Source organism: Pristis pectinata, chromosome 21, assembly GCF_009764475.1.
Source record: "Pristis pectinata isolate sPriPec2 chromosome 21, sPriPec2.1.pri, whole genome shotgun sequence".
NCBI classification, from domain to species: domain Eukaryota; kingdom Metazoa; phylum Chordata; class Chondrichthyes; order Rhinopristiformes; family Pristidae; genus Pristis; species Pristis pectinata.
The window spans coordinates 8653226-8667438 of NC_067425.1; the positions used below are offsets into that span (position 1 = coordinate 8653226).

Genomic DNA, 14213 nt, shown 5'->3' on the forward strand with positions numbered 1-14213 from the left:
CTTGGCATCCTAACACTCTCATTTAAAGAGATATTCAACAGCAGGGAACAAACATGGCACTTTTTAAAATGTAAGTGTTCATATGTGCAATTGACAATTAATAACAGCCACATGGAAGTTAAAATAAATCTTCAAAAAAAAGCCAGTGAAATTTTTCATGTTGTGACCAGTTAAGCGTAAGGGTCCCTATGACTGTACAGCCGCCTCCCAGGTTAGGAACTTTATGGGATATTATTTGTACAGTTATCCATAAATGTTATTAAATTCAAAAGTTCGATGTATATACATACAAACAGAACTAGTTTCCTCTCTCTCTCTCCACTTTTAGTAATTGTTCTTTATCATCAGTTTTATGCACTTTTGTTACCATTAAAATACACAAAAATCACTCGATATGGTAACCTACCATTAATTGGAGGTATGGTTACCATATCGAGTGATTTTTGTGTATTTTCTGACTTATGGACAAAGTCTACTTATGGACATCTGTAAAACCCATTCATTACCCAGGGATGGTCTGTATTAGTCATTCCACAGTTTTCAGCCAATTTATTTTAATGGATGTTTAAAACAAACACAGAAACAGAAAGCAACAGCCAAAAATGCTGCATATCAAACACTCATTGGGTGAATTCAAAACTGGACATATTTTGAAGTATTTGTAACTTCATTCTGTAAATAGGAAAACAGAGATACTTTTTAGTAAAATTGTAGCTTGAGATCCAAAACAAACCTTAAGAATTCAACTAAACAGACAAAAGAATCAAGTGATACGCACAATCATTAACTGAATTAGAAGCAGGCCTTCATTCATTCAGACCTGCACTTCATTGCGATTTTAAAGGGGAAACATCCCACATATCAGAGCTCCCAAGGCATTCCTCAGGGCAAGGATATATTGCTTTATAAAAAATGGGAGAATTAGTTCATTCAGCACAAAATGCATTATACCTCTGCTGAGATTGTGTTGGTGTAACCTACACGTCAAAAGGCATAGGGTTTAGGAGTTGCAGCAAAGTTTAGGATTAATCATAAATTAAATGATCAGGAGGGTCAATTAAGTGTTTCCTGTGCTTTGTAGATCCCTTACTTGTCTGGAAAAAAAAGGACTGGGTCTCTCTCGTAAAAAAGTTAAATTCCGCTGTTACCAGTTGATGTCTTCAAGCTGAAACATTAAATTCAGCTTCTCCCACCACAGATGCTGCCTGAGCATCTTGGGCTTCTTTGGAACTTTTATTGCAGGATCAGAACTGCACAGATGATAGTACAATTAATACAAGTTAACATTTGCAGATAACCAAAAAGATTGAACTGAGTAACCTGGAATGAAATGAGTTACCCAATGGCAAGATGAAAACCTCACATACTTCTGACCTCTAGTCCTTCAGAGTATCATTGTAAATTTACCTTAAAGCAGAATGTCATTATTTTACTCGCAAGGCTATTGCCTCGAAAGAGAGTCTGCATGGAATCTGCTAGCTCAACTTCCTTAGAGAACATGTTCCATAGCAACTGATAGAGAAGATGACGCGAATCAAATAGCGTCACCAGCACTCGAGCAAGCTCATCCTAGTGGGTGGGGGGGGAGAGAAAAAGCAAACATAATCATCAATTAAAGAACTGCGAGAAGTACTTGGAGATGTTGAATAAACTACTAGAAAGAACAGCACAGGGTTAATGCACAATGCCAGTGACAAGCAGCAAAAAATTAGGTTTGGATACAACTCTTTGAAAAGTATTTACAGTAATACTGCTGGAACCCACTTCCCCACCTCTCAAGACTAGTCGTTCTTTGCTCTATAACCTGACTAATAGGCTTGCTTTCCAATAATACAAAAATGAACAAAGCTGTAATTCATGCTTTTGGGAGAATCTTCATTCTTAATCTATCATGACTCAGGTCCAGCTGCTTTGCTCAATATGAGCGACCAAGGACAATAAGCATTTTGAAGTCCGTCTTAATTTCAAAACTGGGATGCATAAAACTTAATTTTCTATTTCCCACCCCCAACCAACCTTGTCAATTTTGGGCAAATTATGCAAGGCCTGTTTTCTCACATTTTTAGTACTGAAGAAAAACACACAAATTTACAGAAGTATGTAAGCAGAATGCTTAAAATTAACTTTTGCTTTTACAATGATAAATTAAATAATTTTTCCAACTTCCTGCTGGTTTTCACTGGCAAGAATTTGCAAGAACAAGATTCGGGTCTAGTGCTCAGCTCCAACCAAGTCATGCTATCTTATTAAAACTGCTACCCACACCTTAGCTCCATTAAGCTGCCATAAGCATATCACCACCACAAGGAAATGACTAGAGGGCTATTTAAGTTTTCTGCTAAAAGCAGTTGGAGAATTATTGCAATTGGTTCAAGAGTGGATTTTGCTTGTGTGCACATTTTAAGATTTCCTACCTGTTGGTTGAGATTTGAGACAGGCCCAATGGAAGTCTGCAGTAAAAATGGAGAATTGCATTTTTTTGAGCTACATCAGTGCAATACTTTAAGAAATTGCAATTTGTAAAACTCAACTTTGGAAACTGTTTCATGAGTCAGATGTGTTCCAATTCCACTGAGGTTGGCAGGTGGGGAGAGGAAAAGCAATTTCAGAGGACAGCTAGAATCCCACATCAGAAAGTCACCAGCTCATTTGAGACACGTTCTGACTTCCATTCCTGTGGGGAAGTGCCTGACCTCTGCTTCCACCTTGTCCCTCATGATTTGGGTAATTAACCAACTTGCCAAGTTTGGTGTGGGGTGATGAACAAAAGCAGCAGACAAATCAATTTCTATATCAGCAAAATGACGTAACATTTTGCAATGCCACAATCTGAGCTGGGCTGCTAAAATGCAATTTACTTCAGAGGTTTGAGTATGAATCAGAGTGTATTAAAGAATTAATAAATAAACGTATGTATTCCCCATTAAGGCAAAACAAAAAGTGGTCCAACTATGGCTGACAAGAGACAATCTTAGATTAAATGAAAAAAAAAGCTTATAATGTCAACAATAATGCCTGCCATTTAGGAACATTTTTAATTTCAGCAAATCAGGACCAAGAAATTGATAAGGAAAGGGAAAATAGAAGAGCAAGCCAGCTAAGTTTTTACAGATAGGTAAAATGAAAATATTAGCAAAAGTTAATTCGAGTCCATTACAGACTGAGACAGAAGAAATTGTATTGGGAAATCAGGAAAAAGCAGAGAAATTTAAAAAAAATTGTGAATGACTAAAAGCAAACCATCCTGGAAATAATGGAGAACATTGAGAGTGAACGAGGAGCTGAAAGAAATTAGCATTACTAACAAATTAGTAATGCAAAAATTAATAGGACTGAAAATCAAGGATCCAATTATCTGCATCACAAGGTTTTGATGGAGGTGGCTAAGGAGACAGTAGTTTACATCCTATAGATTCTAGAACCGCTTCCATAGATTAAAAGGTAGAAAATGTGACTTCACTAATGAAGGAAGGAGAGAAAATACATGAATTATTACAAAGGCAGCAAGTAACAGGGAACTTAGAAAAAAGACTGTGCAGAGCAAACATGGATTCTTGAAAACAATTAGAGCTTGAGGTTGTAACTAGCAGAACAGATACCAGCAAACTAGTCGACAGGGATTATACAGATTTTCAGAAGGCCTTTGCTAATGTGCCACATGAGAGATTATTAAAAAGAAATCAGTGCTTGTGGGATTGAAGATTGGTTAACAGACAGAAAACAGGAACACATGGCTCGTTTTGGGTTGGGAGGCTATGATTAGGCAAGAATGTGGCATATGAAATACAATACAAGGTCAGCCAGTTAGCAGAATAAAATAGAAAAGCAAGGTATTTTTGAAATAGTAAGAAATTCAAAGGTGCTGGCATTCAGGGGACCTGGGTGTCCTTGTACTTCAAGTTAACAAGTAGAACATGCAAGATCCAAGTAGAAAGCCAAAAGGTATGCTGGCCTTTATTGACAGAGCATTTGATTTCAAGAGTGAAGGGAACTCACTGCAATTATACAGGGCCATGGTGAGACTGCATATAGAATATTGTGTACAGAGTCTGGTCTCCCTACCCAAGGAAGGATATACTTGCAACGGAAGGAGCAGCATGAATACTCTCCAGATTGATTCCTGGAATGGGTGGGGGAGGGGGGTTGACTGCAGGTTCAATTGTCTGTCAAGACTAGAGTAAGCAGACTATGATAAACTCTCTTGAAACGAGAAGAATGAGAGATCTCGTGGAAAAAGATCTCATCAACATTCACATGGTGATTGACAGGGTAGGTACAGTACAGGGTTGATACTTACCCTGGCTGGGGCATTTAGAACCTGGGGCCAAAATAAGTTGGCTATTCAGGACTGAGATGAGAAGAAGTTTCTTCACCCAAAGGGTAGTGAATCTTCAAAATTCTCCACCCTTGAGATTTGTGAAGGCTCAGCCACCATGTTGAGATTTGTGGATATTCAGGGAATCAATGGATATGGGGTTAGGCAGGAAAGTGGCACCAAGGTAAAACAACAGTCATTATCTTCTTGATGGTGCAGTAGGCATAAGGGGCTATTGCTGCTTGTAATTCTTGTGCTTTTAAGTTGTTAATTCATTGGTGTGATTTATAGTTGAGCTTCCTTTTATATCCGAGCAACTTATCCATATAATATGGTGTGTCAAGAATTGCAGTTAATTATTCTTTTTAAATGGCATTCATGCACTCCTAGAATTACTTATGCATTTTATAAACAATAAGCTATTCTCATTTTAAAAGTCGTTCATAATGCAGAAATGCTAAAGTCAGGGGAAAGAGGGAACAGGACATGGCAACACAGAAGATGTGAAGACATATTAGATTTGAGAAAAACAAGAACAAGGGAAACTGGTTATATAACTGAATGAGTAATTAATAAACATGGAGAAAAGGCAACCCATGTTTATCACTCTGATTCATATCCAAATATCTTCATGCACTTTAATGTTAATTAACTTAAGGTTGTACTTATGGCACTAAGAACTTATTGAACAAAAGTAGAAAATTCTGAGTAAATTGTTCTTCTGAAGACCAATGTTATGAACTATTGTTATAACATGTGCAACTTTCAAATACCTAACAAAATGCAGAAACAGATAACATATGAGGTAAATACAACATCACAACACTTTCAGCCATCGAGTGCAAAATCTTATTTCATTTAAACAATCTGACAATTATAAGTGTTCCCTCACTCCCCGTGCCTCTTTTTCCTCTGAACTATAAACCTGCAACACCCCCCACCCCAAGCCTCCACACCACTTTAGGGAACCCCAGTGTGATGGCACAAATGTATAGATTGTAATACAATCCAGTTTTGGAAATTTAGCAATGAAGGATCAAACTCAAGAACTTGAAGCTTTGCTGCCATCATCAGGCACAATACTGACTTGCTTCTCTTTACTATTTAAATAGTCGATCTTGTGCACTGTTAAAGGAAAAAGAGATCCAGGTTCCTCTAGGACACCATCTTCCATCCTGGCCGTCATATAATGCAATTGTTCACTAATCACTTGAGTTTGATAGCAGCTAGTCTACAAAAGACCAAGGCACATGGAGAGGCAAGCCCATCAATGGTGCAAAGACTTAAGCATAGGTCCAAAGACACCTGCTCCTCCTTAGTCTGCTGTATTAACTGTATGTTGTGCATCATAGAACCATACTGTATTAAAGAATATTATCTGATGTAGCTAATTTTCATTTAAATGAATCAACATTATTGATTACACTGGCTCCCTGAGGTATCTACACCACGCTGAATGCTTGCTCAGTAAAATATTGCTTACACTAATTTTGATCTTGCCCCCCTTGAAATTATGTCATATAGTTTTCCATACTGTAAAAGTGAAACAGCTACTCATGATCTACATTATTTGGTCTTTTTAGAATCCTTAAAACAGCAATCATATCTTCTCCTAGTATTCCCTTTTACAAATGAGACCCTGCTCATAATACAAAGCCACTCTTCAATATAGCCCTTTCATTGTTTTGGCTCCATCTTTTGTATCTTTTCCATTGCTGAAATAACTTTTGCACTGTAGCAATCAGACAGGATTCTAAAAGCATCCACATCAATGAATTAGAACATTAATGTTTCACTATTTTGACAACATTAATCTTTAAATATATCCTCATATCCATTATGTCTTGGTTAAATTTTCAATAAAAAAGTAATGATCATTTATTAAAATATTTGATTCAAAATGGGACCTTTTGATAACATCCAACCAGGCTGACGTCAATTGACCACAATCAGGTAAATATACTTACATTATTTCAGCCTGTCAATGAATAACAGAAACAAATCCAGTTCTAACACTAACCACGATTTAAGAACAGAAGAACATTTCTCTCAGATTATACCCGTATCCATGAACATTTCACAACCTCTTCAGGTAGGGATGAAGAGACTAATTCAAACCCATGAAGTGTACAATCTAGGTGATATGCAAATACACACCAACAGACACAGTTGGAAGGTTACATATTTTAGTTCTAAACAATGCTATCAATGAAACTAAGTGATTTACATAACTAACATAATATACAGCAACAAAAATATCAAAACGTGTCTTCTTTATTTTCTTACCCATCAATCATGAATTGAATGGCTGTGTATGTTTCAATATATATGTAACTAATAAAGATATCTTATAATTAGTGAAGGTGCCACTGGTCAGTATGCACTTAATAACTTCCTTTTGAAAATTAGATCATTTCTCATGTGAATAAGCAATGGTTACAAGACAGATTGAATTAAACAACTATTTGGCATTTCTTACATTGGAAAAGACATGAAACATAAGCTGACAATTAAAGTGCGGCACCTCCTACAATAAAAGATTCATGAAGGGAATTTCCTTTGCAAAGTGGTATTTTTTTAGTTGGGATTGGGTACGAGGAGGGGCAAGAATGGTGGGAAGGACTGTTTCCTTCATATTATTTTGCATTTGTCACTCACTTTCCCCAAACTGCATAAGGACATCAGCATGCCAGGTGTAACCTCCCATTGCTATGGCACTGGTACACAAACATTGTGAATAGCTGTCTAACACTGGTTTCCAAAGTAACTTCACTTACCCACTGTGAACAAGGCACAACATTGGCTAGAGCCATTGCAATGGGCAGTTCTCCCTGATCTCCCATCATAGTGACCAACTCCACAAGTCTTTCGAATCGATCAGCCAGTACAGTTTCCGCTAGAGTATCAAACTCTGTTCCCTGTTGAAGAATTTTAGTTAGCACTTCCATGAACGTGGCTCTCGTCTGGAGATCTTTATGGTAACCCAAGCCTAAGCATAATAAAGACAAGTCAGAAAAAAAAAACAAATTAGAGTTTTGAAACAGCAAGACTGAACTTCAAAACCATATTTTTCAATTGATGAGCATTCACTGTAATAAAATGTTCTTTAAGCAAATCTAAATCAACATTCATAATACCTCAACAACTCAAAAATATGCCATCAACCGAACAGAATAAGATACCACCCTGGAATATAATTAAATTATTGTTTACCTCAACTCCATTACTGATTAAGGAGATGATCAGAAGTTTATTCACAACGTTACTCCTGAGACAAATTGAACTAAATTGACATAAACCAAAGCCTTCTTGTTTTTGGCCAAATTTCTGCTCTACCAATAACAATAACTTACATCATTACATACGTGCATATGTTTCATATTGCCTTGTAATTACTGTTCATTTACAAGGACAAGTTTAGTTTGCATTACATGGTTGAACAAAGAATGCTTCAAATTTGAATACTGGATTATAAATTCAAAAATAGAAAACAAAAATAATACATTTTTTAACAAGTGGGAAAGTGTGTTACTGGCCTTTGAAACAATGCTGTTGAAAAATCGTGTTAGGACTTATCCTAATTGCCCATTTAAAAGGAGAAAAGTTACCCAGTCTGGAATTCAGGTTATGAAGGTCTAATTTTTGATACACATTTAAGCTAAGCTGATTCTCAGGAGATAAAATGTAACCCACCGCTATCCAGTGACTAAGTCTGAGATCTAGTTAGAAAACATTTCATGACAAATTGTGCATAGCACAGTTGTGCATTGGAAGGACAGCCACTTAAGGCTGATGCTCATGCCAATGAACCTCAGGTTGAATCACTAGAATACAGAGATTCATCTCTAGATGAAGAATCCTTATAAACATCGAATTCTCAAACAGTTTTATTTGTTCAATTTAAATATGTATCTAAGCCTCAACAAGCAAGAAACTGCATAATGATAAAATGCCAATGAAAAGTGACAAAATATGTGGGAAACTTTTGAAGTAATAGGAGGCAATTAAGCTCACCTATTGAGTGCATGAGTCCACTATCTACATTGGCGTTCAGAAGGTTGGACATGGCAAGAACCGTGCAATGCCTAAGTGATGCAAGGCGACGTGACATCCCTCTCTTTCGTCCGCCTGTTTGTGCTGTTTCCTCCTCGACCTCGCTGCAGTCGTTGAGCAAATTCATGAAGAGTGTAAAATACCTAAGGGAGAGTCACTTTTACTGGGATATAGAAAGTTTTTAAATGTTTACATAATACGTGCCAGATGAGGAGCTGTTTGGGCACAGTTCAAATCATTGCTAGATACAACAAATCGATTTATTGTTCTCTTTGTCGCAAATTGGACTCACTTGAGGAAGAGCTGTGATTTAGCCTCCATTAGTTCTACGCCATCTCCCTCTTCTGGTTGTAAAGGTAACCCTGCAAGTAACGACACCACTGCCTCCATACTTGCTTGGTCAAGATCCCTGTAGAAGACATTCATAAAGAATTATGATCTTTTTTCAGAAATTCACATAAGATGTTTTTTTCTTTCCTTGCATTGTCTTATTTTTGTTCCAACACCAAACAGAAACCAAATTCAAAAATTAGAGCGTGATTTCTTTTCCATGTGAAGTTACTACAAAGCTCTTTGCATCAACAAAACCCCTCGATTATATTACCTGTACACTTGATTGCAAATCAAAGTGTTTTTCCAAAAGTGGAATGTTTCCTAAAAGGAATTGAGTGACTGGAGAAGAGAGCTTGGAGACAAAAAGAGAGACAGAGCACAAGTGGCTGACAGACAGACCTAGTGTATGCAATGGAATAAAGAAGAAAATGGAAGAGGGTCAAAAATAAATAAATCAGCTCTTTAAAATGCATAACACTCAAAAAATGATTTATTTAGAAAAACTACTGAACCACTGCATATTGAATTATTTTGTATTCTGTAATTTTGTACAGACTAGATCATAATAATATATGATTTTACTAATGAAAATGTAGTTAGACACAAACTGAATAATGTTTTGAGGTGCTTCCAAGGAGCACATTTGGCCTGAAGCGGCACTGGAAGAAATTATGTCACAATGATCAATTCTCCAGTAAATGGTTAAAATTTTCTAAGCTCGAAACCTGCGGAACAGTAAATCCATTAACGTTATGTGGAGCTGCTTAAAATAGAACATAGTGGAATTGAAGTTTGCAATGGACAAATATTAGAATGATTACCAAAAACTCAGGTGCCAGAATGAAATTGGAAAAGGACCATAATATTTGTGAGAAGCACCTGCAGTGAACAGTAGAGTTGAAAGCATTGCAAGATATCCTGTATTTTCATAACATCTGGGATTTGGGGATGGATTGGCACAAATGATTAAAAGGAATTCAGCACCACATGGTATTTTCACCACTATCAGGATTGAATTGTTTCTACACAGCTTCTCTCCTGCTGTTATAAGACTATTGAATGGTCTCTTAGTACAGTAAGATGGACTCTTGACCTCATAATCTACCTCATTATGGCCCTTGCACCTTATTGTCTGCCTGCACTACACTTTCTCTGTAACTGTGATGCTATATTCTTTCTGTTATTGTTTTCCCTTGCACTATCTCAATGCATTGTTGTAATGATCTGATCTGTATGGATGGCATGTGTTTTTCACTGTACCTCAGTACATGTGATGATAATAAACCAATTTACCAATTTTAATTTTTGTGTTTTAAAATTGGTGGGATTGAGGACAAAATCAGAAAATTTGAGAAGTTAGAAGTTTGACTTTTTTTTCCCTGTATCTAATTAAAATACAACCACTTCAGGAAAGGATAATTTAAGTAATAATGTTAATCTTAGCTCAGAAGCATTTAATTGGAGGAAAAATGTCTTTTACCTTGTTAAGCATTTCACATCATCATCAGCAGCCTGGTTTGATGTTCCCATAACCCAATCTGTCAAGTACTCCACCATCTTGTTCCTGGACAAAAAAAAACACCATTTTGCAACATGAACTCCCAGCATCAACATCTCCAGACAGTTAACCTCCCAGCTTTCCATTATGGAAATGTCTGCTCACAATGCGGATGAACTATTCTCACGACAATTTGTAACATATTACTTGCATTCCAACTCACCGGATAATGCAGTTCTCAGACACCTGTATGTAATTTTCACTAATTCATGGGATGTGGAAGTGTATGGCAAGGCCAGAATTTACTGACCATCCCTAAAATGGGTTTGCTAGCCATTTCAGATACCAGTTAAGTGTCAACCACAATGTCAAGTCTGGAGATTACACTGGCAGATTACCTCTCCTGAAGAACAATCAACTAGGCAGCATTTTATGACTGCAGCACAAGAGACTGCAGATGCTGGGTTCCTCATATTCTGTCTGGCTAGTCTACAACCCAATGGCATAAATATTGAATTTTCAAATTTTAGGTAACCCCTTGGAGGGTTGCTTTTCCCTCCTTTCTCTCTCTTTCCAATCCTGCTCCAGTCCTCCCATTTTTGTACCCTTTCCTTCATACTTTCCCCGCAGCCCCCCCTCACCCATCTCGATCCCCCTACTACATAGACACACACAGGTCACCCACAGGTTTCTCCCACCACCTGCCAGCTGCCCCCGCCCATATCTGATTCTGGTTCCAACTGCTTTTCACCTATCCCCTAATGGTTCCCATTCCCATCTCCTTTACTTGGAGTCCAGCACTGGTAGCATTTTGTGTCCCTGCCTATCTCCCTTCAGCAGCTGTCTCCGATTTTCACACTCCCCTCCTCAAACCTTGCTCCATCTGCCTCTCCATATTTTATTTCCCATCTATCTGCCTCCATCTCCCAACTCCACCCCTGCTCCCTCCCCTACCTGGCACCACCTGCCTGTCATCTTATACCCTTCAGTCCACCCATCACCTCAGACTCCTTCCTCACCACTCCCCTTCTCCTCTTTATACCGACAATCTCGCCTCTCCACTCTCAGTCCTGGTGCAGAGTTTCGACCCAAAATGTTGACAATTGCTTTCTTCTCCACAGATGCTGTTCACCCAGAGTTCCTTCAGCAGATTGTTAGTTGCTCTAACATTTTATGACTACCTAGTAGTTTCATGGTTATTGCCTTTATTCAATATTAATTTTTTGCACTTCAGTTCCCAGTTGCCATTGTGATTTTGAATACTACCTCTGGATAGAGGGTCCAGGCCTCTGTATGCAAGCCCTGTATCACCATTACAATGTGTGATTTAAAATGCTCACCTAAATTTCATCTCTTGGCAGAAGGAGAGATCATCTCGCCTCTCCATCATGACCTCCACCAGTTGACAGAGTTTGGTTTTGATCTGGATTGCATGGACTGTATTCCCAAGAACGCGTACATACCTGCATTGAAGAGCACAAAATGACCAGCTGGCCATACAATTTGAAATATTTATGGATTTTACTTTTTTGTACCAGCTTAATGCATGAAAGAATGAAAGTTAATAGTTCAGTAATGCCAGCAGTAAAAGATGAGTTGGATAAATCACTTTACATGACAAATAAAATCAATTTTCAAATAAGCAGCCTGATGGTATGGAATTAGCAGCTCTCATGAAAATGTTACCACTCAAATCTAAGGCAAGATCAAATGACCACATGCTCTGAATAGTGGTCAGAACTTCCAGTATCCCTGTCCCAGCTTCTTACATCAACATCTGGGCCAGGTGACTTGTTAACTTCAAGTGATGTCGATATATTTATTATCTTCATTACATCTAGCATAGCATCTTGGCTCACTAGTGAATAATTGTTCCTTCAACAAGAAAGTTGAGGAACATTATCAGTCATGGTACCAATACAAGGAATCATGCCTGGAGGCTAAAAGGGACACAAGCACACACCTACAGACAAAAGCATTACCTGACTAAATTGAGCATCATCGTCTCAATGCTAGCCTGTCCCAGGTGCTCTGAACTGCCATCAGTGTGATTGTCGAGTAGGTTCTTCATAATTGCTATAGTCTGTTCCACAAATGGTGTGTTTGTATCATTCAATAACACCTGCATGAAAATACAGTTGCACTTTAAGAAGCATTAATTACACCTTCATTTAAAATACCACGTGCAACCAAATAGGAACATGGTGTCCTAAGGCAAAAGAAAACACAATAACTTGTCACCAAAACAAAAACAACTGTAGAAAACCAAATCCTCAATAATTGACATAAATAAGATAGGTACAATACAAATAAAACTGATCTTCTGGAGATACTAAGGACCAGCTATGATCTCACTAAACGGCAGAGCAGGAGAGACAGGCCAAGTGGCCTACTTCTGCTCCTAGTTTATATGTTTGTATGTTTTGTTCGAATACCACTGCTACAGAAACTGAATTTATATCAGGTGTATCCAACTGGTTTTTAATTCAATTTTCCCACCACCCCACCGCTTCCCATCCACAATAGCACAAACTTGGATAGCACATTGTGGCAGGCCTTGAGCGCATTCATCTCAATTCCATGGCCTTTAAACAATGATGTTCATTAAGTAAATTTGCTTGCATACCCACCTGGCCTTGCAAGTCAAAAAACCTGCTGATGCAATTTTTCAGCTTGTTGAAGAGCATGGGGTAAAGCACAGGACTAAGCTCCAGTCCAACCAGGTCTTTAATATTAGTCCTGATCTGAAGCCCTACTTTCTCATGATTGCACACCATCAGCGAGAGCAGTCGTTCCAAAAACTTGCTGACTGGAGTCTCTGCATTTCCTTCAGTTGAAACCATGGATATCATGGAACCCTTCCTTTCAGTGATTGGTCCCATGGGAGGGCTGTAAGTTACTAAGCCTGAGTTAGTGCGATGCTGGAGACAGACACCTCCTATTGCACACAAGAAGCCTGTCATGTTAATCCACTCCTGTAGCGAATCAGTGTCCGACAGGTCTATTGAGCCACTCCCACTTACATGTGACATCCGGCGCTTAACGATAGTCTTATGAAGACTTTCTGTCACCTAAATGTGAAAGTATGTCAGTACATATTATACCAGATTAATTATTAAAAAGGATTATTCTTCATGCACAACAGAATTACTTTTTAAAAAATGGCTTCCCCAAAATATTTCAAATTATTCAAGTTACACAAAAAAAAGCATGGAACAGAATTGGAGGGAACCTTGTGAAATTGATGGTAAACTAGTTGAGATAGATAAAAGGCACATTCATAGGTAAATTGTGCTCATCCAAGGGCTTATATTGGGATCTCAGTTTATGCCACCGAAATCCCAGAATCAGATTTCTTATTACTTACTCCAAATGAAAGCAAGTTTACAATCTAAATTAAATATGGGAGGACAGTGAATTGCAAAAAGAAACATAACCCAAGAGGACATAAACCAAAGGGAAAGAACAATAGTGGGTGTAGTTTCATGCGAAGATGTAATAATATACTCCAGATACAAGAATGGCAGATAATAAGAAACATTGCTTGGCTAATTTATTAAGGAAAAGGAGGAAGGATTTTATGTCCAGGTTTTGAAAGCTAAATTACACTTCAGAAAGTAATCAAAATGGCCATTATTAGTGTAGAAACACAAAAAAGTATTACTGCAGTTCTTCACAGCAAATATTAGGGGCAGACATTATTTAGGAAAGAGTACCTCGCTTTGTGAAGGGTAATACACAAGAAGCGCTGGAGGAACTCAGCAGATCAGGGTATGCTGGTTTTGAAACAAAGAGGCCAGCTGCAAAACCTGTAAATGCCCCAGCAAATCAGATGCAGTGGCACTGCAGGTAGTGCTGGTGCCTCACAGTGCAAGTGACCCAGGTTTGACCCTGACCTCCAGTGTTATCCGTATAGAGTTTGCACAGTCTCTGTGAGCACATGGGTTTCCTCCAGATGCTTTGGTTTCCTCTCACACATCCCAAAGACATGCCAGTTGGTAGGTTAACAGGCTG

At 38.1% G+C, this 14213-nt stretch overlaps 1 protein-coding gene across 6 annotated transcripts in view; it reads right to left on the reverse strand.

Annotated features, from left to right (window-relative positions):
• nf1a (neurofibromin 1a) overlaps positions 1–14213 on the reverse strand; it is a 261284-nt gene that overhangs the window by 148501 nt on the left and 98570 nt on the right. For 4 of the 6 annotated variants that reach the window (XM_052035185.1, XM_052035187.1, XM_052035189.1 and 1 more), the window contains exons 20-28: positions 12830–13270; positions 12182–12321; positions 11540–11662; positions 10182–10265; positions 8661–8777; positions 8330–8511; positions 7093–7304; positions 2415–2450; positions 1408–1569 (exon numbers count right to left, since the gene is read on the reverse strand). In XM_052035185.1, the coding sequence (XP_051891145.1) occupies positions 1408–1569; positions 2415–2450; positions 7093–7304; positions 8330–8511; positions 8661–8777; positions 10182–10265; positions 11540–11662; positions 12182–12321; positions 12830–13270 (1497 nt within the window). The remainder of the gene's footprint in view (positions 1–1407; positions 1570–2414; positions 2451–7092; positions 7305–8329; positions 8512–8660; positions 8778–10181; positions 10266–11539; positions 11663–12181; positions 12322–12829; positions 13271–14213) is intronic. The other 2 variants (XM_052035188.1, XM_052035186.1) reach the window with 1 other exon arrangement.